Genomic DNA, 23,310 nt, shown 5'->3' on the forward strand with positions numbered 1-23,310 from the left:
TTTCTAGAGTCTGCAGCAACGCTGCAAAATCGCTTAGCATCAGAATCCTTGGAGAGCCCAGCATCTTTGTTACCTTAAGCAAAATAGGCTTAAAAAAAAAAAAGCAACTCCTTTGCAAGGTATCCACAAAAATGCCTGGAAAGAGCTACTGGAAACCCGGGTTTTAGTTTGTTTTTTTCGCAGGATGAGTGGTGTGGTTCTTTTTGGTGGGAATCAATTCTTCAGAAGACTCCCTACTTAGAAAACTTAGGGGTGGAGGGGGGCGGGGGGCTCCCACTCCTGACACTGCAGAGACTCCCGAGGCTGGCGCTCAGCCCCGAACCCGCGGCGGGAAGGTGCTGGCCGGCATCGCCTTCGGGGCTGACCCCACTGCAAGGCTCAAGCCGAAGCGAGCTGTGGGGACCCCGGGGCCAGGCGGGGTGACATCAGCGGGCTCAGAAACCAGCCCTTTGTCACCTCTGCCCAGCACCTTGAAGACTCATTTCAAGCTGCACAAAATTGCAGGAGATGCCGGCCCTGCTGCAAACACACGCGAGTGGACAGGTCGGTCCCGAGGGTGCCGTTAGGTGCCTGTGATGTGAAATGATAAAAATATTAAGGGGACTTTTATGTGGCAGCGAATGAGGAGCCGCGTGCCCGACGGCCCGGGTAGAGGGAGAAGATGAGTCTGGAGGCTCAGAGTCGAAGCTCGACAGGAAAACGGATGTGAGGGCGGCTATTTGCCGCGGCGTCGCGTCACCATCAATCCCTGGCTCCACGACGATCGGAATTCCCTCAGCTTGAATATCCGCTATTTCCCGCCCATTAAAGGGAGAGAATGCTTTAAAAATGGCTCTATCCCCAGATTCCCTACCGTCGGCCACCCCGAAGATTACAGGCGCCCCTCCCCGGAGCGGCGCCGTCCCCATCGTCGGGGTAACGGATGAGCGTTTGGGGTGTTTCATCTGCTCCGACGGTTTCCCGCTGTCCCATGGATCAGCGGTGACAGGAAACCCCAGGTAAGGAAGACGGAAGGAAAATGAACAGACTTGATGTTGAAAAGCTCGCGAACGCCTCCAGCCGTCTCTTCCAAATCCTTCGGTGACCAAGTGCTCAGAAATGTGCCCGCCTCCGCTCTGGACGGATGATGAAAACGGGAAATGAAAGCGTCCTGTTTATACCGGGGGTGGGGGTGGGGGTGGGAGATACCTGCTCAGAACGTCTTCCTTGATGACACACAGCGCGATCCGGGCCTTGTCGCCTGGCCTTCGAGCTGCTGGTCTCAGCTCGGGTCCACAGGGCAGCCTCTGCGGCCACGGGTCCAGCCACGAGCTCCGTGGCTCTCGGCCCAGGTCCCGGGTCCCTCCGCAGACAGTCGGGGGCCCTCACACCGGCTGCCCCTGCGGCGCCCTGCTGTCTCAGGAAGTTTGGCCGTCAGGGTTAAAATGGGTTTGGAAAAAAACAAACGCCAAGCAAGAAGTGATTATCTTCATCTACTGCGGAGGGAGGCGTGTTTAGCTTTTTTTGAGAGCCACAGAGGTTTATTCCAAATTCTCACGGTCAGCGAATTCTAAGTGTTGTGCTGGATATGCAGGCCGTGGCCTCCAGTCTCTCCTGGCGCAGAAGCTGGTGAAAATCGGTAACGAGCGCCACCAAGAGAGGTATCCCTTCTGCTCAGAATCCTCAGGCCCAAGGATGTCCCCCACCGCCGGGTACCACGCTGGGACAGTCCCCCGGGGGGAGGTTGTCCTGCGGTGTTTACCTCTGGCTTCATACCTTTTGCTACCGTGGTGATGAAGGAGTCACTGTTTCTGCTCGTGTCTGTATTTCACAGCACAGCTTGCTTCTCTCCAACCTGCTCCGGAAAATGCTGAACATCGGCTTAGCCTGTCAACCCGAGAGGCCGCTATTTGAACAAATGCTCACGGAAACCAGGAGTGCCAGCCCTGCCGGGGGTGCCCTGCCTGCCCGCCCACCGTGCTGTCTTCTCCCTGGGACCCGCCTTTTCTATGAGCTTCGGTCATGGCAGCGGCGTCCCAACACCCTAAACCTCTTCTGAGAAAAGCCATTTTTGCGCACATGGGAGGGTGTTTTTTTTTGGTTGTTTATTTTTGTTTTTGAGCCTAATAGTTCTGGTGTTCCTGCTATGGCATAGGCCGCAGCTGCAGCTCAGATTTGATCCCTGGCCTGGGAAATTCCATATGCAGCAGGCGTGGCTAAAAAAAGAGAAAAAAAAAGTCTAATAGTTCTGGTGAACTAACAACGTCAAAAGTGCTTCAAAGAAAAATAAATAGAACATTAAGTGTGCATTTCTAGCCTAAAAAACCCCCAAACCTTGGAATAATTGGTTTATTTCTACTTTGGAGGGGTTTTTTTTAAAGGTATTTCTTACTTAGTGACCGTCAGGGTTAAAATGGGTTTGGAAAAAACCCAAATATTTCTATTTGGCCATGCCCGTGGCATATGGAAGTTCCTGGAGCAAGGATCGAACCCGTGCCACAGCATTGGTGCAAGCCACTGAAGTGACAATACTGGATCCTTTACCCGCTGTGCCACAAGAGAACTCTTTGGGTGTTCTTGGAAATAGAGAGCCTCCAAATGCATGTGAGGGCACCTCCTGCCTCTCTGCTCGTGGAGGCTGTGGGAGGGGTGGGGGCAGAGGGGTTTGGAGATGCGTCTTAGGGACTCGGTAAACGTGCCCATCGCGCTCATCCTGCTTGCAAAGTACTTGGTGATTGTTTCCGTTTCGAATGCCTTCCCTTTTTAAGAAAAATATCCTGTCGATTTTTCATTGTGCAAAAATCGCTTCTCTCTCTCTTGCCAGTATGTGAATGCTTTAGATGGAGGTTTAAAGAGATAACCTTGCAATTTTCTAATTGGAACTCTGAGGATAAGCACTCCTTGGGGCCCTGTGATGATGCAGAAATTACACCTTGGCCTCATGTTCTTAGATTTACTGGACATGCCAACTGGAGTGGTCCGTAGGTTCATGGTCTGCCGTGGAACCGTCTGGAAGAAAATACACCCGGCTGTGCGGGGAGGAGCAGGGTGTTCAGACTGGGCTCAGCGTCGGGGCCCAGCTCCTCTCCTCCGACTTCCCTGTGCCGGGAAGGCGGTGAGAGTGGGCAGGTGGCCCGTCAGTCTTGGCTGAGCCGGGCAAGTCTTGGGAGACACGGCTCAGACCCTGTGAGGTCCAAGCCGGTGCCCTGGTGCTCACGATGCTCGTGACGAAAATGCGCTTGATGTGTGCTTTCATGTTGTGGTTCCGGGAAAGTCCTCCTGTAAGGGGCGCCCTCTCTGGTGCTGTTTCTCCTTGCTGCTGCCTAGCCTTGGCAGTGGGGGCCCCCTTGACAGTCCCTGGACCTCCTCCCCTCCTGATAGCAAACGCCTACGGGTGCATCCTACCTGCCTGGCACTTGAGGCAAGGCCAGTGAGGTCTCTGCAGGCAGGCTCCCTGCAGGGGACCCACAGGAGGCACCAGCCTGCCCAAGCCTCGTTCCCGTGAGGAGGGACAGGGCTGGGGAGGTTCCCCCCCCCACACACAGAGAAGGACCAGGACCTCCTCTGCGGGCTCATCCCCCTGGACAACTGTGCTTTTATGTCTCAGAACCCAGTTTATCCAGTATGAGGCTTGAAACTTTCTGATTTTTCCTTCCCCTGCTAGTGATTTATTAAGATGTGCCTGCAGTCCTTACCTCAGAGGAGTTTTCTATCTGCCAGTTGTAAATATGAGGTATGCAAATGCAGCCAGCCATTCAGGCGGTATCCACAATCTTTTGACGTGGTCACCCAATAAATTAGACACAGGTTCATGTTAGGAAGTGTCGGTCTTCACAGGTCCTGGGCAACCCCGTTGTAGCCTTTCGCTGCCCTCTTACAGGTGTCTGGGTAGGAGGGGTACTCAGCAGCCCATCAGAGGGTGCAGGGCTGGCTGCCCTCCTGCAAACGCCCCAGGCAAGGGGCTCATCCTGCAGGTGGCAGGTTTGAGCAGAAAGAGCAGCCTGTAAATCTGGTTCATAGAAATAAACAAGTTGTCTCATTTGCCCCCCACCCTCCTCCCTCCATCTGATGTTGGTGACAGAAAGAAGGCAGAGAGCCTTAATAGAGAGTGATAATTTTTACCTTATTACTAAATGGGTTTGACCTGGCCTGGTCGCCTCTTTGAAAATAGGTCCATGGAGCAGCAGGCATGCTGAAAAGTTTATACTTTGGGGAGCTGATTGACAAGCTGGAAGCAGTGAAAGGGCAAGTTACGAAAATAGATAGTGCCGGTTGCCGGGCTTTAGCTGCTGGACTGCACGGAGACATGCACTGTCAATTAGAGCCTCTTGGGCTGCCTGTTTGTAGAGGGCGTGGGGCCAGGTGGGGCAGGCTGGGAGCTGAGAAATCTGCCCCTTGGACTCATTTTATCCTTCTGTCACCAAGGGGATGAAGCTGATATTGAGCCAGATAAAGCACTGTCTCCACTCTGGAATACTGATGTATAGGAGCTATGAGAGCCTGTCCACCTGCACACTTCCGATCAAGGCAGGCACCCCTGCAGGCCAGCCCCGATCTGGGGGCCTGAAATGGTCTCCAAACACCTACATTCCGTCTCAAAATGTTTGCCTAGCAAATGGCACTAAATACTCATCTGCAGAGTGGAGCTAATACCTCAAACGCCATTGGTGGAGGCAGGACCCATGGAACTTGGGGGGACAGTCAAGGAAGGGTGAGCGTCCTGGGTACAAGCTTGCTGGCATCTTAGTCACTTAAATGAAGGGGCTGGGACAGAAAGAATGAAACTCAAAATGAGCCAGGTGCTTTGTTTGCTTTGAAAGTGTTCTTCAAATGAAGTCATTTGATGCAAGTTGGAGACAGCAGAGTCTTTTAAGTTTGCATTTATAAGAGAAGAGAATGTATTTGCAGCTGAGGAGGGAGGTGAATTTGACCATGAGGCTATGTGTCAACTCCAAGGCAGTGATGAAATAATTGCAAGGCAGTTTTGCAGGAAGATTTAAAAACATCTTCAGAAATATTCACTTAATTTGAAAAAGCGTAGCAAAACCACAGCTAGCAGAAGAAAGGAAATAGGAGGAGGGCAAAGATGAAATAGAGGATAGAAAATAGAGAAATTAATAAAGCAAAATGTTGGTTCTTTGAAAAGATAATCAAAATTGATGAACATTTAGATGGATGGACTAAGAAAAAAGAGAAGACTCAGATATTGAAGTGAGAAATGAAAATGGGGGTTTATTACTGATTCCACAGAAATAAAAAGGATTATAAAATACTACCATGGACAACAGTGCACCAATAAATTGCATAAGGCAGATGAAATAGATGAATTCCTGGATACACAAAACCTACCAAGACTAAATGATGAAGAAATAGAAAATTTGAATAAATCTATAAGTAATAAAGAGAGGGAATCAGTAATCAAAAATCTCCAACAAAGAAAAGCCATGAACTTGATGTCTTCGGTGGTGACTTGTAGCAAACGTTTAAAGAACTAATACCAATTCTTCTCAAACTTTCCCAAAAATTAAGTCAAGGGAACACTCCCAAACTCATTCTATGAGTCCAGCATTGCCCTGATACCAAAGCCAAAGACTCAACAAGAGATGACAACTACAGACCAATATCCTTAATAAGCATCGATGCAGGGAGTTCCTGCTGTGGCTCAGCAGGTTAAGAACACGACTAGTATCCCTGAGGATGTGGGTTTGATCCCTGGCTTTGCTCAGTAGGTTAAGGATCTGGCATTGCCATGAGCTGCAGTGTAGGAGCATGCCGTGAGGCTTGCTGTAGCTGGGGCGTAGGCCAGCAGCTGCAGCAGCTCTGATTTGACCCCTAACATGGGAATTTCCATATGCTGCAGGTGTGGCCCTAAAAAGCAAACAAACAAACAAATCCCAAAACCAAACCAGAACATCAACAACAACAAAAAATTGATGCAAAAACTCTCAACAAAATACTGGCAAACTGAACTTGGTGGTGTAATGAAAGGATTAGATACCATGATTGACAAGTAGAATTTGGAATGCAAGGAAGGCTCGACAGATGGAACTCAGTCAATGCAACTGTCTCCATTAACAGAATGAAGGGAAAAATCCACATGACCGTCTTAACTGATACGGAAATTTCACAGAATTCAGCATTGTCACGATTAAAATTTCTACAAACTGGGAATAGAAGGAAACTACAGCAACATGATAAAAAGCCATATGGGACCCCAGCTCCACTTACTGTCTGTGTGGCTTGGCCAAGCTCCTCTGGGCCTCAGTTTTCTCACTTGTAAACGAGGCTGATAATACCTCCTATTTCAGGAGGGAACTGTGAGGATTAAATGAACGTAAACTCAGTTAACACGAGAGGTACTAACTCTGCATGTTATGTACATGTGTGAGCAATGCTCAGTTATATATACTCATTACTATACATTTGTAAACCTACCTGAGTATTTGTTATAGATTTATAATGCTCACTATATACTATTTATATAAACATTTAATTCTGTGCATATAGGATTTTATACATATCACTGTATAAAATGATACTTATATTTAAATATACAGATAACTATAGTTTTATATATTGCATAAAACTCGATGCAATATGAATATATTGCAAAATATAAAGCACATATAAAATCATAGATATTTTTGTGTGCACATTAAAATATATGTATGTATACATGTATGTATCCCTAAGTGTGTTTGCGTATATGTAGTTCCATGTCATGAGTAAAACATGCTAACGGGGCTCATCCCTGGCAGGATTTCATAAGTTCTTTTAATATTTAATAGTCACTTAATCCTATGCTGTAGCGCCTGGCACCTGAGAAGCACTCTGCATTAACTCTTGCTGTTGTTAACCCCTTGCTTTTTAAGTGGGACTCTGTCCTCCCTTTGCTCAGACTCCCTCAGTGCTTTCCCGTGTCCCTCAGAATGAAAGGCAGCCACTCGCTCCCGCCCCATCCCTGCCCCCACCTGCACAGCCCACGAGGTGTGCTGCCTCTGTCACCTGGCCCTGCTGCCTCCTGCCGCTTTTCCTGTGTTGCTCCGATTCACCCTCCAACAGCCTGGTGTGTCCCTCTGGCCTCAGGCCCTTTGCCCATGCCGCTTCTGCTGAACTGCTTGCGACCTCAATTCTCTGCTCCACGTCACCTTATCAGGGACACCTTCCCAGCGCCCAATCTCAGAGCACTGCCATTCATCCCCCTCTCTTTTTCTGCAGCCCATTTGGAGGCCCTTGTGGTCAGACGCAGTGTCCACGGCTGAGGACACCCCACCTGGCAGGGGAGCTCCCTGCGACACACGGCGCCCCTGCGGTGTGTGCAGGGTGCATGGCTGCATCACAGACGCTGGATACAGTGTGCCCGCACGAGCAGTGCTCACCTCTCGGCAGGAGGCTTTTGTAAGTTCTTTTCATTTAGTGTTTTGTATGCATTTGGTTCATCATTTTATTTGTTACACTGAATGCAAAAAAAAAAAAAAAAAAAGTTACTTTTTTTTTGCTTTTGCTTTTTAGGGCTGCACTCGGGGCATATGGAAGTTCCCTGGCTAGGGGTTAAATTGGAGCTGCAGCTGCCGGCCAACCCCACAGTTCATGGCAATGCTGGACCCTTAACCCACTGAGAGAGGGCAGGGCCCTAACCCATGGATGCCAGTCGGATTTGCTTCCACTGCGACAGGAACGCTGACAGTTACTTTTAGAACTGGGTTGAGGAAAGGGGTCTGCTTGGGACCAGAGGGCTAGTCATCTAGTCACGGCGTCTTTCTAACCTCAGAGCCGTGAGTTCACCTCACCGTGGACGTGGGCTACAGACCGTGTCTTATTCCGAAGCTATTTCTATCCTCTCAGATGGACATTTTATTAGAGCAACTTCTGGTTTTTGCTGTGTGTTTAACTAATTGGATCTTGGCTTCCCATCCACATGGAAATCCTGATCTCGAAACAGAGATAACTGGGAACGAAACGGGGGAAAGTTTACTGAATCTTGTCTCTTGTTCGGTTGTCTACACCTGACACACGGGGCTGTGTGAGGCGTGGGGGTGAGGTTAACGGCAAACAACGAAGCCGAGTGGAGAGAGAATGTTCCGGAGCTGGTGAAACTGCACCTGCCCAGAGCTCAGTTCATTTTGGCAGGTGTCAGAACTCTTGGCAAGATGGCTCCGTCATTTGCTGGGTCCTTGTTAAGGAATTATTAAACAATTCAAGCCGTGACAGGAGAGCATTAAACTCAGGAGCAGCCTTTTCCAAGGGACAGGATCCTGACTCCTGGTGGGTGAACTGGAGGCCAAAGGGCAGCTATCCCTTGGCTGAGAGTGCAGGTGAGATACAGGCGCTGCGTGCAGTGGCATCGGAGTGTGCCTGGAAGAGAATGGCCACTGACCTTCGGGTAGAATCCATTCGTTTTCCTGACTTACGGGGCGGGACGGAGCTGAACGCTGCTTGATGGAGAAACGGCCCCTCTGGGCTGGTAACAAAATGGAGGTTGTCCTGATCAAGCTGGACGGCTTGTCAGGGCTTGTGCCACCGCTGCCGGGTGTGGGTGTGGCCTGCGGTCACTGCCACGTCCACTTAGGGGAAGCAAGGAGGCAGGACATGGTCTCTCACAGGCATCTGCCAGTCCCAGTGCCAGGGAGGCGGGAATGGACAGTGTCACGCAGGGGATACGGGAAAGGGGTGCCGACCCGCCTGCAAGAGAGTGGTCATGGCAACCAGGGAGGGAGATGATTAAGTCCAGGAGAACCGCCGAGAGAGCACTTGGGCCGGGCCTGGCCCTTAACCCCTTCTGCCATCCTAAGCATGTGCTCCGACTTCCAGGAGTTGGGCTGCACTGTTTTGTGCTTCTCCCTCTCTCTCTGCTTCCCATTTCCCTCTGTTCTCTTTAATTACTATGTTTTGGCCTTTTCTGGCTTAATTGCACAGTGTCTGTCATGGGGCGGCTGCTCATTAATAGGCCGCTTTCTTCGGTTCTTCTTCAGCAAAAGATGATCCATGACCCGCTCCCAGCGTGAGCCTTTGCAGAGCTGGTTTCGGTTCCAGATGACTTGCCAAGTTAGCCGTGCTGGCCGGCCTGGTGAGCCGTCCGCCCGGAATGCTGCTCGCACGCGAAGCTAATTAGCGAGGAGCGCTCCGCCCGTTCACACGGGGCATCAACGTTTCAGGGCTTCTCTTCGAGGGACGGGCTCCTTCCAAGGCCCCTTTCATGTCTTCTCCTCTTGCGCTTTACCGAGAGAGAGTGCCTCTCCCTCCCACCGGGCCCCCTAGCCCACTCGCCCCCGAACCACATCACGGCCAAGGTTCCCACCTGCCGCCAAGCCGTGGCCTGGCTCTTTGGACACCGAGACAGCCCTACAGTGTGCCCACTCCGGGCTCCACTAGGATGTGGTAGGAGGGGCTTAGCTGCGACGGAGGGTGCTGTGTGCTTTGTGTCACTGCTGGGCTGATGGTTTCCACCTGTGGGCATCTTAGAAAGAGGAAGCGGCTCATTTTTTGGAACCTTCAAAGGAGGTCTAGCCAAGGATGTGTGTGTGTGTGTGTGTGTGTGTGACTGGGACACTTTGCTGTGCAGCAGACATTGGTGCTACGCTGTAGATCAACCACACTTTAATTTTAAAAAGTGAAGAAGAAGTCTGACCACGATGCGGTACCACCTCACACCCATGCAGATGGCTACTGTCCATGGAAGAAAAGAAGTGGGGTGGGGACCGGAGAACCCGTAACCCTTGTGTACTGCGGATGGAGGGGGAAGATGTGCAGAGGCTGCGGGAAATGTATGGCGGTTCCTTAAAAAGTTAAGAATAACGCGGCCACAGGATGTAGCAGTTGACCTTCTGCGTGTGTCCCCCAAAGATCTGAGGGCAGCCGCGAGTAGCTGTTGGGCCACTACGTTCATGGCAGCGTTGTTCAGAGCAGCCAGAAGATGGAAGCAGCCCAGGGCTCCATCAGTGGATGAACAGATGAGCAAAATGTGGGCTACATGTAAAAAGGAATAAATTCGGCCTCAGAAAGATAGGAAATTCTGACACAGGAGACCACCCGGATGGACCTGGAGGCCGTTATGTCAGGTGACGTAAGCAGTTTTATAAAAGGACAAATATTCTGTGCTTCTGCTGATGGACGGTCTCTAGAGCAGTGGGCTTCATAGGGACGGAAGGTAGAAGGGTGGCTGCCAAGGGCCGTGGAGAAGGGGAGAGGGAGCTGTTGGTGATCGGGTACAGAGTCTGTCTCAGTTTTGCAAAATGAGAAGAGTTTTGGAGATGGGGGCTGAGGATGTCTGTGCAGCCACGTGCCTGGTGCCCCCGAGAGCGCTTAGGGCGGAGCATCCGCCGCATTGGTATCGCAGTGCAACTGAAGACACCCGAGGGCCGGGAGAAATCCTTATAAGAAATACTGTAAACGAATACGAATTAGGAGACACTGGAGCTCGGCAGACCGTCTCGGCATCGGATGAAAATCTGCCTCTCATGTCAGTTATTAATAAAAATCCCCCAGAGAGTCTGTTCGTGACCGAGAGGGAACCGGGGAGAGGATGGGAGGTCACGGGACATCTGGCCTTGCCAGGACCGTGTGTCCCTGGGCCCTGCCTGGGAAGGGGCTCCGTGCCGGCTGGTGGCCTCGCTCCTGGGCACGGAGGGCGCCGGGCAGCCTGGCCTCGGGCTCGCCAAGAGTCCAGGCGGTCCCGGAGATTCATCTGCTTTCTGGCACCTGCTGCCGTGTGCCCAGCCAGCCCTGCCCTCGGTCAGCCCCGGTCGGGAACCCAACCTGGTTCCGTTTTCAGTTTTGGAAGCGTTGTTGTGGATTAAAATCTGGTCAAATGATGGGAAGAGTCAGAGTGAACAGCTGCTCTGTACCCGCCGTCCTGCCAAGGCCTAAATGAGCCTTCAGGCCGCTTCAGAGTGATGAGGGCTCGGCTCCCGGCAGGAGTGCGGCCCCCGCCCCCCACGCCCCGGAATAGCAGGGTGTCCAGAGGGACCGTGCAGCTCGGGGAGGACCTGTCCCCCCAGAGCCGGTGTCCGTGGCCCGTGGGTCCAGGTGGAAACCTGAATGGCCGAGTGTCGGATCAAACTTTAAGGGCTTAGCAATAAAGACAGGTGACAAACCTTGCCGCTTCCTAATTAGCTGGTTAATCTACTCGGCTCTTTGTTAAAAGGTCCCCAGGGACACAGCACACAGAGCCCCCGGCCCTGGTCTGTTGCAGGCGTGTTTTCTTCACTTCCTGAGTGTCCACCTCTTGCCTGTAAAGGTCACCTTCACGGGGACAGTCTGGAGAAGCACAGGGCTCTCTGGGGTGCAGGCCGAACGCGGAACCTCAGCATTGTCTTCTGACCCACTTCGGGGGGTCCGCTGGTAGGGTGGGCAGGTAGCAGAAAATGAACTCTTCGTGGTGGGCTCGGCCTCTGAGCCAAAGCCGTGGCGGGAATCGTCAGCACGCCTTGACCTCGGCCGGGCCGGGCGGGTCCGCGTGGCACAGGCAGCGAGCCCACCCTTGCCAGGCCTTCTCAGAGGGCCTCGGGAAACTCCCTCTTTGCAGGCTGTGCGGAGCGGGACGTGGGCCTCTGATGGGGGCACCGTCTGCTCCAGGAAAGGAAGCCCGCCCTCGGGATGTAGCATCCAGCGTGTCGTGTCGCCTGAGTGCCGGCCTGGCTCCAGGCGGGGGCTGCTTCTCTTGGCTGGCGCAGGACAGCGGGGAGGGGGTGTGCAAGAGAGAAGGAGCTGAGCGGAGGGGGAGACGCTGAGGGGAGGGAGGAGCGGGCTGCTGGCATCTGTCACCATCAATGCCAGACACCTTGGGATATTGAGGTACAGGTAGAGCTGCCCTCCTTGTTCAGCTTTATCTGTGCAATAACACTCGCGGATAATTAAAGCATGTATGTTTCTGGAGTTCCTACTGGAGCACTGCAGGTTAAGGATCCGATTTTGTCTCTGGAGTGGCTGGGATTTGATCCCTCGTCTGGGAATTTACATATGCCAAGGGTGTGGCCAAAGAAAACAAACATATTTTTCTGTTCTTTTCACACGAAGATGTTAATCTGGGATTTTCCCTCTATTCTTTTTGTTGTTGTTTTTCTATGGCCACATCCGTGGCAGAAGGAAGTTCCCTGGCCAGGAACTGAGTCAGAGCCTCAGCTGTGACGTACACTGCAGTTGCAGCAACCCGGGTCCTTCAACCCACTGGGCTGGGCCAGGGCTTGAACCCACACCTCTGCAAAGACCCGAACCACTGCCGTCGGATTCTTAACCGTGTGCCACAGTGGGAACTCCTTCCCTTCTATTCTTTATTTGTATATTTACCTGGTAACATAAATGTTTTGTAGACTATTATGCTTTCTTAACATGAGATAATGATAAAAAAAAATTTGCTATTATGCTAACATACAGATGGCTGCAAAAGTTCTATCCATTTGACATACTCTATTTAACAGTTCTCTCTTTGGTGTCTATTGTCTGTCCAGGGCAACTGGGGAATAAGATGACAGCGTGTGTTGAGACAGTCCTGGGTGCCTTGACTCTGGGCCTGTGTCAGGAACCACAGTCAGAGTTTAGGGCCAAGATCGGTCCGGAAGGCGGAGTGGGCTGAAGGCTCACAGCTCATCCGAAGAGAAGCTCGAGGAAAGAGGTGATCCCGGGGGACAGTGAAGCTAGGGGTTTTCGTGCCCCATCCTGGAAAGCTTTCAAGGATAGCCAACTCCGCAGAGACGCTGCTTGAGGAAATTTTGGTTAAACTGGGCTTACCACTCAGGGTCCTGGCGGAAAGCAGCTTGCACACTCAAATCGAGCAATTTCAGGAAGACATGGGAAAGGGATTGTCTGCAGAGGTGTGAGGAAGGCATTGGGAAAAATCACAGAGGCTGAGGTGTCACCCCCTCGGTCTGAAGGCCCAAGACTTGGAGGAAGACGCTTGTGTGACAGGTACCTCCTTCCAGAAAGTGTGGCCTTCAGCGAGGTCAGCCACGCCATGAGACCCGGCAGGAGGGAGGGGACGGCAAAACAGGTCCCAGCTTCACTTGCTTTGCTCACCTCTTCTGATCTCCTTCCAATTATCTCATAGATGAACCCAGCCCGGAGCCAGAGTGTAAGGACGCCCACGTACGTCGACCAACCTAAGCCCGGCTCCGTGGGCAGAGCTAGGGAGGAGAAGGCTGGAGAACGGACAGCATGTGCAAAGGCAAGAGAAAGATTTCCCTGGGTTGGCACAAAGTGACTCATTTTCCACCAGGGGTTATTGTAAGCCACTGTGGCCGACCCACGCCAGAAATCCTGTCCATGTGCAATGGCGCAAAGAAGTGGAGTGGTTTTGTTTCCATTTGCCTTTCTAAAAATTATCAGTTGATTTCGACCTACTCGTAGAGAAGCATTTGGGACTGGAAAGGGCAAACAGGTGTCCTTCATGTCTCAAATCATTTAGCAGCTGGCAGGGAGCTCCTGCACCAGAGCATGACTTCCTTGAAGGTCGAAGCTGGTGCTGCCTTATTTCTGGACCTCTAATTCTAGACGTAGGGCCTTGCACAGAGCAGGTGCAAAGGAGTATCTGCTCAACGGAGATGGAAGAATAATGACGGGAGGACCCAGGCCTCGAATGAAAAACGCAATCAGGAAATACATGCAGGACTCATAAGCCTTTCAAGATGACAAATGGTAACAACAAAAAAAATGCCAAGGTAGGTCACATGGTTCTTCAGAAAAATTTTAAAAAGGAATCTATTAGAAATGACCTATGAAACATGCAAGGCTTTGCATTTAGCTTTGATGCCTTTGTAGAGCAGAGAAAGGCAGTTGGCAAGGTTACTGCTCAGACAGAGGCTTAGTTATTTTATGTCGGCTCTAAGAGCCAGCAGCTCCAGCCCTTGCGGCCTCCTAAACTGGCCACAACACAAAATTTGGGTGATCCTGATTTTCTGTAACACAAATGCCCACCACTGCTCTGTGTGTAAGAGCGAAGGCATGGCCGTGACTCGTCAGGCTTTTTTGGTTATAATTTGAATTCCTGCTTCGGCTCCGGTTCTGCATCTACCAATACACTTCTCTAGTCCGGTCACTTTGGCATCCCAGCAAACCTGTCTCCTCTCCCTAATCATCATACCTCAAGCTCGCCTCTGGGTGAGTATACCCACCAAATGGTCAGCCAGCATATCTGGGAGAAACATCTGCTTTAGGCTAAACCAGGCAGCACATCTCGTCTCCCCGGATGCAGGACTTGGTTTAGGAACAGGTGTCTGACACAGTCAGGCTGATGAGGACCAAGACCTGTTCACGGGACCCTGACCGAGATACTGGTAGACAGCAGGGCGTCCTGTGTTCTGAGGATGTGGTCCTGCAGCTGGCAAGGACCCTGTGGGAAGGCTGAGAATCAAGCCAACCCAGGAAAGCAGGATTGAGTGAGGCAGCCTGGTGGTGGCACCACCCAAGCCCCGGCCTGTCAAAGGCACCTCTGCACCCTCTGCTCTGTGACACAATTATTCCTTTGTTCAGCCGAAGGCTGTTCCCATTTTGTGTCTTGTTCTTTCAGTCGGAAGAGTGGTCACGAAGGCAGGTGCAGTTGGAAGCGGGACCGTCAGGGGCTGATCACTGTATCCTCCGTGTCTCATGTTTTATGATCTGAATTAAATGTGCCCCTCCCGTCCCGCCAGTGGGGTGGGGTTGCCCTGCTGAGGGAGGAGGGTTCGTATCCCTTCTCCGCACAGCGGGCGGTGATGACCCACTCGTGTGAGAGCTTGGCTGCGGCCACAGACAAGGGTAAAGGGCACTCGAGGGAAGCTGAAGCTCCAGGCGAGCGACGCCCTAACCGCATAGCCCCAGCAGACTCGCATGCCGAGGGCTGGCTTTGGCTAACACGTCTTAGACTTAAGGCGAGGTCAGCCAGAGCCAGAGCACCAAGTGAGAGGTGAGGTCAGACATAACGAGGCAGGCTGCGGTCCAGTTAAACAAGTCTACATGTTCATTTAATACTTTTATTTGTCTCATGTGATGGCTGCACCCACGGCCGATGGATGTTCCCGGGCCAGGGACTGCATCTGAGCCACAGCGGCGACCCACGTTGCCGCTGTGGCTGCCGGATCCTTTAGCCCACTGTGCTGGGTGCGGATCAAACCCACACCTCGGCAGCGACCAGAGCCACCGCACTCAGATTCCTAACCCACTCACCACGGTGGGAACTCCAGGTCTGTGTACTTACGACAGAAAGTCCAAGGTCAGATTCTTCCCAGTCCTGTGAGCTCCCTGGACCTCAGGCCCTTCTCTCACAGAAAGTGAACAATAATGGCTTTATCTTGAAAGTTTGCTACTTGTGAGGCTTCAAAGTAATTATGATTTATATAAGCCATGGTCGCAAAGCAGGTAGAGAGAAAGAAGGAATTCTGCCCACCCCATAGAACAGTTTGAAGGGGGACCTCTTCTGTCTCCTCTCTGCTGTTTTATTTCATTTGTATTTTTATTACTGTTCTGAATTTATCTTTCTCTGCGGTTTTTTTTCCTTCCTTCCTTCCTTCCTTCCTTCCTTCCTTCCTCCCTGTCCTCCTCCCCCTCCTCCTTCTCCTTCTTCTTCTTTTTTTTTTTCTTTTTCTTTTTTTAGGGCCATCCTTGCAGCATATGGAATTTCCCAAGCTAGGGGTCGAATTGAAGCTACAGCTGCAGGCCTACACCACAGCCACAGCAATGCAGGATCTGAGCTGCATCTGGAGCCTACACCACAGCTCACGGCAATGCCAGGTCCTTAACCCACTGAGTGAGGCCAGGGATGGAACCCACATCCTCATGGATTCTCGGGGAGCTCATGACCGCTGAGCCACAACGGGAAGTTCCATATCTTTCTCTTCTCTTGTTGACTTTGCTGAGGCGGCTGATACAGTTTCATTTTCCCCAGAACTTCTTGTATCCTTAAGAGGTTGCTGGGGAGAAGGGTGTCTCCATGGTGCGGCACAGGCTTTCGGGTGAACGAGGTCTTCCACCCACCCCAGTTCTGTGGGGCAATCGTTGGCATCCACCGCTGTGTGATGTAGGGGGTACAGCCTGATGGTTTGATTTGCACATACTGTGAAATGGTTATCACCGTAGGTTCAGCCGACATCCATCTTCTCACATAAAACCAAAAGGAAACAAATCAAGGAAAAGAATTCCCCTTGGAATGAGAACACTTAGGATTTGCTGTCTGGAGAGCTTTCCTGCGTATCACGCAGCAGTGTCACCTGTAGTTATCATGTTGTGCCTCTATTTCAAGGTAGTTGTGGACCTTCCAGCTAAAAGTCTGGACCTTTCGACCACCTTCCTCCAACCCCACAGTGCCCTCATGTCCTGCCTCTAATAACCATAACTATGATTTCTTTTTCTATGAGTTTTTTTATTTTTACTTATATTTATTTATTTTTTTGTCTTTTTGCCATTTCTTGGGCCCCACCCGCGGCACATGGAGGTTCCCAGGCTAGGGGTCCAGTTGGAGCTGTAGCCACCGGCCTACGCCAGAGCCACAGCAACACGGGATCCGAGTGGTGTCTGCAACCTACACCACAGCTCACGGCAACGCCGGATCGTTAACCCACTGAGCAAGGGCAGGGATCAAACCCGCAACCTCATGGTTCCCAGTTGGATTCGTTAACCACTGTGCCATGACGGGAACTCCTATGAGATTTTGAAAGACTCCACATGTAAGTAGGATTATACCGTATTTGTCTTTCTTTGACTTATTGCACGAAGCATCATGCTGTAAGTCCCACCCATGTTGCGGCCCATGGCGTGTCCCACTGTGTACAGATACCACACCGTCTTCATCCACTCATCCACCGACAGGCACTTAGGTTTGACCCGTGTCTTGGCTCTTGTAGATAGTGCTGCCATGACCATGGGGTACAGATATCTTTTTGAGGTAGCACTTTTGTTGCTTTTGGGTATATTCCCAGAAGTGAAGAGGTTGGATCACATGGCAGTACGACTTTCAGTTATTTGAGGAAGCTCCATACTGGTTTCCGTTGTGGCTGCACCAGTTTACACTTGCCCAAGCAATGCCCAGGGAGTCCCTCTTCTCCACTTCCTCGTCAACACCTCCCTCTTACCGTTTTGATGAGAGCCATTTTGAAAGTTGCAAAATGACATCTCGCTGTGGTTTTGATTTGCCTCCCAAATAACTGGAGATGCTGAGCATCTTTTCATGTATCTGTTGGCCTTTGGTGCATCTGTGGAGAAACGTCTATTCAGGACCTTTGGACGTTTTTAAATTGGGGTTTTTGTTTTATTTTTGTTTTTGTTTTTATTTTTTTATTTATTTATTTATTTATTTTTTGCTGTTGAGTTGTATGAGTTCTTACGTTTTGGATGTTAACTCCTTATCAGATACATTGTCTACAATTTTTTTCCCCCCACGATAGGTTGTCTTTTCACTTTTTTTTTTTTTTTGTCTTTTGTCTTTGTTGTTGTTGTTGTTGTTATTGTTGCTATTTCTTGGGCTGCTCCCGTGGCATATGGAGGTTCCCAGGCTAGGGGTCGAATCAGAGCTGTAGCCACCGGCCTACGCCAGAGCCACAGCAACGCGGGATCCGAGCCGCGTCTGCAACCTACACCACAGCTCACGGCAACGCCGGATCGTTAACCCACTGAGCAAGGGCAGGGACCGAACCCGCAACCTCATGGTTCCTAGTCGGATTCGTTAACCACTGCGCCACGACAGGAACTCCCTTTTCACTTTTTTGATGGTTTCCTTTGCTGGGCAGAAGCTTTTCAGTTCGATATAGTCTCACATGTTTGTTTTTTTATTTTGTGGCTTGGGCTATAGGTATCATGCTCAAAAAATCATTACCAAATGGGTAATGACCCATTACATGGGTCAGGGAGCTTTGTACCTATCTTATTTTCTAGGGGCTTCATCGTTTGGGGTTTTACATTTATGTCTTTAATCTAATTTGAGTTAAATTTTTGCCAGTGATGTCTAATATGGGTCCAGTTTCAGTCTTTTACATGTGAATATCTAATTACTCCAGCAGTGTTTATTGAAGAGACACTCTTTTCTCTATTGAGTACTCTTGACTCCTTTGTTGAGTATTAGTTGACCATGTATATTTAAGTTTATTTCCAAGACAAAAAAGAAAAAAAAAAGAAAAACAACCCTGAGTTCCTGTCGTGGCTCAGTGGTTATCGAATCCGACTGGGAACCATGAGGTCGTGGGTTCGATCCTTGACCTTGTTCAGTGGGTGAAGGATCCAGCATTGCCATGGACTGTGGTGTAGGTCACAGACGCGGCTCGGATCCCATGTTGCTGTGGCTCTGGTGTAGGCTGGCAGCTGTAGCTCCGATTCCACCCCTAGCCTGGGAACCTCCCTATGCCGCAGGAGCGGCCTGAAAAAGACAAAAAGAAAAGTTTGTTTCTGGGCTCTTCATTCTGTTCCATTTGTTTATTTATCTGTTTTTATGCCAGTTCCATACTACTCCGTGACTGTAGCTTTATGGGATAGCCTGAAAGTGTGATGTCCCCTGCTCTGTTCTTTCTGTGGATATGGAAGGTTTTTTGTGACTCCATATGAATTATAGGACTAGTTTTTCGATCTCTGTCAAGAAAGAAAAAAGAGGCCATTGAGATCTTGAAAGGGGGATTGGATCAAGTCTATAGACGGCTTTTGCTGGTACTGATGGTTTCTTCCAGTCCTTGCACGCAGGCTACCTTTCCATTTAATTGGGTCTGCTTCGTTTTCTTTCATCCGTGCCTGGAGAGACCTCTCACCTCCTTCGTTAAACTTACTCCCAAGTGTTTTATTGTTTTTGATGCCATTGTCGAGGGGTGGGTGTCTTTATTTCCTTTTCAGAAATTGTGTCATTAGAAAAGTCTTCGCAGTGGGGGGGAGGGTGGGGCTGCCTGGGACTCTGAGGGCGCGCTCTTCCTGTAGAGTGCACAACGCCAGCGCAGGTGTAGATAGGCTGGACCAGCCCGGTGCCTCGCCCTGCTTCGGTGTGGAATGTTTATCTGCCTTTCAACTCAGTCGGGCTGCAGATGATGCACCCTGTGCCTCTTAATCCTCCTTGTGGGGCAAAATGCAGATGAAGCCGGCTTTGATGTCTTAGAGGCCTGAGAGCAGTTTCCGACTTTCTTCCCTGGAGCCAGAGTCTTCCAAACCTCAGCAGCAGGGAGACGGTCTCAGGAGCCTGGCTGGAAGCAGGATGCCTTTTCTTCAAGGGGGCGTTCATTACCGTTCATTACAATGGTGGATTGTCAGTGAGTATCCTTGACACTCCAGGACCGAAGAGAAGAGAGGTCTTTTTGGTTTTTGTTTTTAAAGCAGAGAGAAAGTTAGAAAGCAATCAGTATGCACTAATGAAGAATAATAATAATAACAACATTTTGAATGGGTGCCTAGAACGGGAGTGGATTCGGGCCCCTTGCCAAACTTGATAGCTCTGGTTGCTGTCTTTCAAGTGGTCGTGCATCCATTTTGCGAGATGACAGCGGGGTTCTGTTTTGAGACATTAATTGCCGACATTGTTTATTGACAGAGTTTTATAGCCTCACTTAGGCATCTGATTTCACACAACATCTGCTATTGATGTCACTGATGTAAGTACGTAGAAAAGAGAGAGGAAAGGGAGTGGAGAAAATACAGATGTAAATTCCTCACTGCTACGGAGGGGGAGGGACAAAAGCGTCACCCTCGGACGTTCACCACCTTAGCAGCCATCGCACCGGGAATCAAACGCATGCCACACTGCCAAGTATCCCGGGCCGTCACATCTGCCGTCGCCACCTGTGATCATTTTCTTTCTCTTTTGCGCTAAATAATCAATTACAAGATTCTGGGTTTTTCTCCCCTCACTCATTTATTACTGGCTCCGGACCTTGCTTCCAGTGGTGCCAGAGCAAGACCACGAGAACTTTCTGCTTCAGAGGACAGGGTGGATGATGCGTGAATCCTTATGAGCTGAGCTAAGGATGGATGCAGCCATCGACAGAGTATGGGATACCTGTCTTGAGAATGGCTTTAAAAATGTAAAGCCTCGTAAAACGCAAGGCTTCTGAAGGTTTGAGGTTGAGCCAAGATCCGTCTGAGCTACTGTAGGGAGCGTTAAATTGTCACAAACTTTCTGGAGAGCAATTTGGCATCTGCATCTCCTTACTGTTTAACTCAGTATTTTCTGTTCCAGAAAAAGCCATCCTAAGAAAATGATCACCACCTGACATATTCTAGAAGCTCAAACTTGGTGAAGTGGATGAAAATGTGAAGAATTTTATGTACATATGTATGTATATATTTATATATATTGATTATTGTATATATGTATATACGGTATATATGACATATATGATGCAATTATATCATATATATATAAGCATTAACCTCTGCCAAAGGAAGCAATCTAAAAGTTCAGTGAAAGAGGAATCAGTAAATAACGGTGGAATATTATGCAAATCTACAAAAGGGAAGATGTTCTGAGCTGTGAACTGGGCTGGCCGTTTCCAATGACACTGATAAAATGTTAACTTAAACAAAGAATAACACAGAACTGTGTTTACTACAGCCTCAAGATATGCATGCATGGAAAAGAGAAGGATGGTGAAATTATAGACGATTTTTAGTTTGTTCTTTATACCACTCTGTAGTTTTAGAAATCCCCGCAGGGACCATCTAGTATACAGGTTTGTGGCTTGTGTGTGTATTTGTAATGACATTAAAAATATGCAGGCGGGAAGTAAAATACTCCCCCAAAAAGGTCTTATTGTGGGCAGTGTAAAAAATATCACACCTGCTCTTATTTTCAGGTCTATCCTTATTAGCAGATGCTAGATTTTTCTTTGCAGCCTTTCTTAAGCAGAAGGTAGGCACCAGGTCTGATGCTCCTTGGGGCTGTGAACTTGGTCCTAGTAACAGGTAAGGCGGATGTGAAATAGGATCAGAGACTGTTGGGCATATTGGGCAACTCGATGGTACAGCCTCCAGTCACAGGCTTGTCCTGGTCAACTTGCTGCAGGAAAGCTGTTCAAAGGAGACTTGGGCACAAGATGAGCTTGGAATTGAGGGTGTGTATCTCTGACTTAGAGTGGCATGTGCTTTGGATCTTAGGTGTTGGACATTGCCTGGATGCTTCCTAGAAATGCTAAATATCAGGTCCCACCCCGACCTAGTACACGGGGATCTGCTGTCAGTAAGACCCCCGGGGCGTGCTGGGGACCCTCCAGCTTGAGAAGGGCTGCTGCAGACGGCGCCTTGGGAGAACTCGTGGCACAACGTGGAGCCCTGGGAAGGGGGCGCCATGTTCACAGCCCCCCCCCCCTTTGAGAAGGGTCTGGTGTCCTGGTGATTGGTTTCTGTAGGTGGCAGAAAATCAGCTTCATCACGTGTGTATAAACCCATCAGGCCTGTTGGATGAGGCCTGAATCTGAGCTCATTGAGCTGGTCACGAAGCAGTGAAGCTGGAGTCCTGGGTGGGGGGACACCTGGGGGCTGCTGCACAATCCTGGAAACCCCTTCCAGGGGTGTGTGGCCCAGAACCCAGGCTGCAGAGGCGAGGCCCTCGGAGGGAGTAGCCCTGAAGCATGTTGGCAGCCCTGCTTGCCTCAGAAGGATGAAATCTGCTCATCCTCGTACCTTCCTCTGAAGGAAGAAATTGACAAAACGTGTCCAGTGTGCGTTTTGTGGGCCTGTTGGTCAGAATCTGCTGAGGCCTCATCCTTTAATTCGAAGTTTCTATCTTGACGGCACCTGTCAGGGGTCCCTCTTGTCTCTGACCACAAGCAGCAAACCCGCCTGTGAATATGCAAATGTGAGCTGGGGAAGCGGGGGGGGGGGGGGGGGGGGTCTGGACACTGGACCTCAGCCCCAGGCTGCTTCCGGGAGAGGAAAGTCAGAAAACCAAGAAATCAAGAACATTCTGCGAGTGTTAACAGAGAATGAATGAAGGCAGACCTTCAGCAGATACTGAGATCTTATTTTTGGCTTCTGACGTTATCTTTCTTTGATGGTGATGACTTTTTTCTTTTAAGGTTCCTAGCCGAAAAAACAAAAAGCGTGAGGGTACCCACCTTCTTTGCCTTTTTTCTCGGGTCTGAGGGGCCTGCGCATTTTAAAAAGCTGACATTTCATCCTGTTGATCTCACCCCGGCTCTGGGCACAAGCTACTCACTCCGGGAGAGCAAGCTGTCCACGCTCCTGGGTTCACTCCTGCTAACAGTGTGTTGACTCGCCCCCACCTACCCCCCCACCCCGATTTCATCCACCAGAGACTCCTCCACCGCCAGCTGGAGCTGCACCGTTGCTAACAAGAGACTCAAACCACAGAAATGTCGCCTTGTCTTCCAACGTTAACCCCTGGAGGCTGCAGTCAGCAGGTTGCTCGCTGCGACCTAAAGGGGTGTCAGCAGCACCGGCCCAGCCGCACCTCCACCCCTCGCCCCCATGGAAGCCTAGCCCCCTCCAGGAGGACAGCAGATCCCCAGCCTGGCCCGGCTTCTGCTCCGCTGGCCGCCTCTCCCAGTTCTCGCTTCTGCTTCCCAGAATCCTTTTGGTTTGGACAGCATCCCTAACCTGCACCCCCATCCCCACTCTGGCTCTCCCCTCCGCCTCTTCCGGGCCCCCTGGGGGTCTCACCTTTCCCACAGGGGACCACCCATACCAGTGCCTGGCGACCGTGCAGACACCACTATTAGCAAGGAATTAGCTGTGACACCTTCACACTGACCAAAAAGGAAAAAAAAAAGTCTTGAATGGCTGTTGTTCCCGGCGCACTGCAGGGGGCCTGGGGGCTGGGGGCCCAGGGGTCTGGCCGTGACCCCTGGGGGTGCAGCAGAGCCAGCAGTGGCACAGGCTTGGTTCTGCCTGGGGCTGCCCATGGTGGGTGTGTGGCTGGGTCTGTGTCCCCAGCCTCACTAGGCCTTCTGGTGCGTGAATGAGCGGCTCTGCTGTCCACGCCAGCCTCATGCAGTCCTCGCAGGTCTGGAAGGAGACCTGGCCGCTGCACCAGCGTGGCTTCCACATCTGGCGTGGGTTTCCTGAGGCCAGGGCTGCCTGGCAAGATGTCCCACTGGCATCTTTACCTGGTGATCGCAGCTGCTCATACCCTTTTCCCCTCACACAGGCTTCCATGTGGGAGATGGTCCCCCATCCCCCGTGTCCCTGTCACAGAGAATAATGTCACGCCACAGCACACTGCCCAGGGCGCCAGCGCTTGGCACTGAGACAGGCCCAAGGAGCCGGAGCACAGCTGCGGCTGGCTCGGCGGAGGCGTGCGGGGCTCCCGTGTGGCACCAAATGCTGCAGAGCCGGCTCCCGCCCCTTCACATGGGTAGGAGTTTGTTTGCCGTCCGCCTGCATTCTCCGTTGTGCTCAGGACACAGACAGAAGCACGGTAGGCCTGTAACTTGAATCACAAAC

General features: G+C 50.8%; 1 protein-coding gene across 1 annotated transcript in view; it reads left to right on the forward strand.

Moving 5' to 3' along the window:
• The window catches only part of LOC146397143 (uncharacterized), a 54,991-nt gene extending 32,355 nt beyond the window's left edge, over window positions 1-22,636 (forward strand). The window contains exons 2-6 of the mRNA XM_084997508.1: window positions 845-998; window positions 7,198-7,377; window positions 12,426-13,631; window positions 20,087-20,182; window positions 21,924-22,636. Coding sequence (XP_084853634.1) covers window positions 845-998; window positions 7,198-7,377; window positions 12,426-12,441 — 350 coding nt within the window. The 3' untranslated portion in view covers window positions 12,442-13,631; window positions 20,087-20,182; window positions 21,924-22,636. The remainder of the gene's footprint in view (window positions 1-844; window positions 999-7,197; window positions 7,378-12,425; window positions 13,632-20,086; window positions 20,183-21,923) is intronic.
• The last annotated feature ends 674 nt before the right edge of the window (window positions 22,637-23,310 follow it).

Source organism: Sus scrofa, chromosome 14 (genome assembly GCF_054392235.1).
Source record: "Sus scrofa isolate SSC_HxYL_T2T_F1_AM1 chromosome 14, Sscrofa_HxYL_maternal_Yorkshire_Landrace_v2.0, whole genome shotgun sequence".
Taxonomy (NCBI): domain Eukaryota; kingdom Metazoa; phylum Chordata; class Mammalia; order Artiodactyla; family Suidae; genus Sus; species Sus scrofa.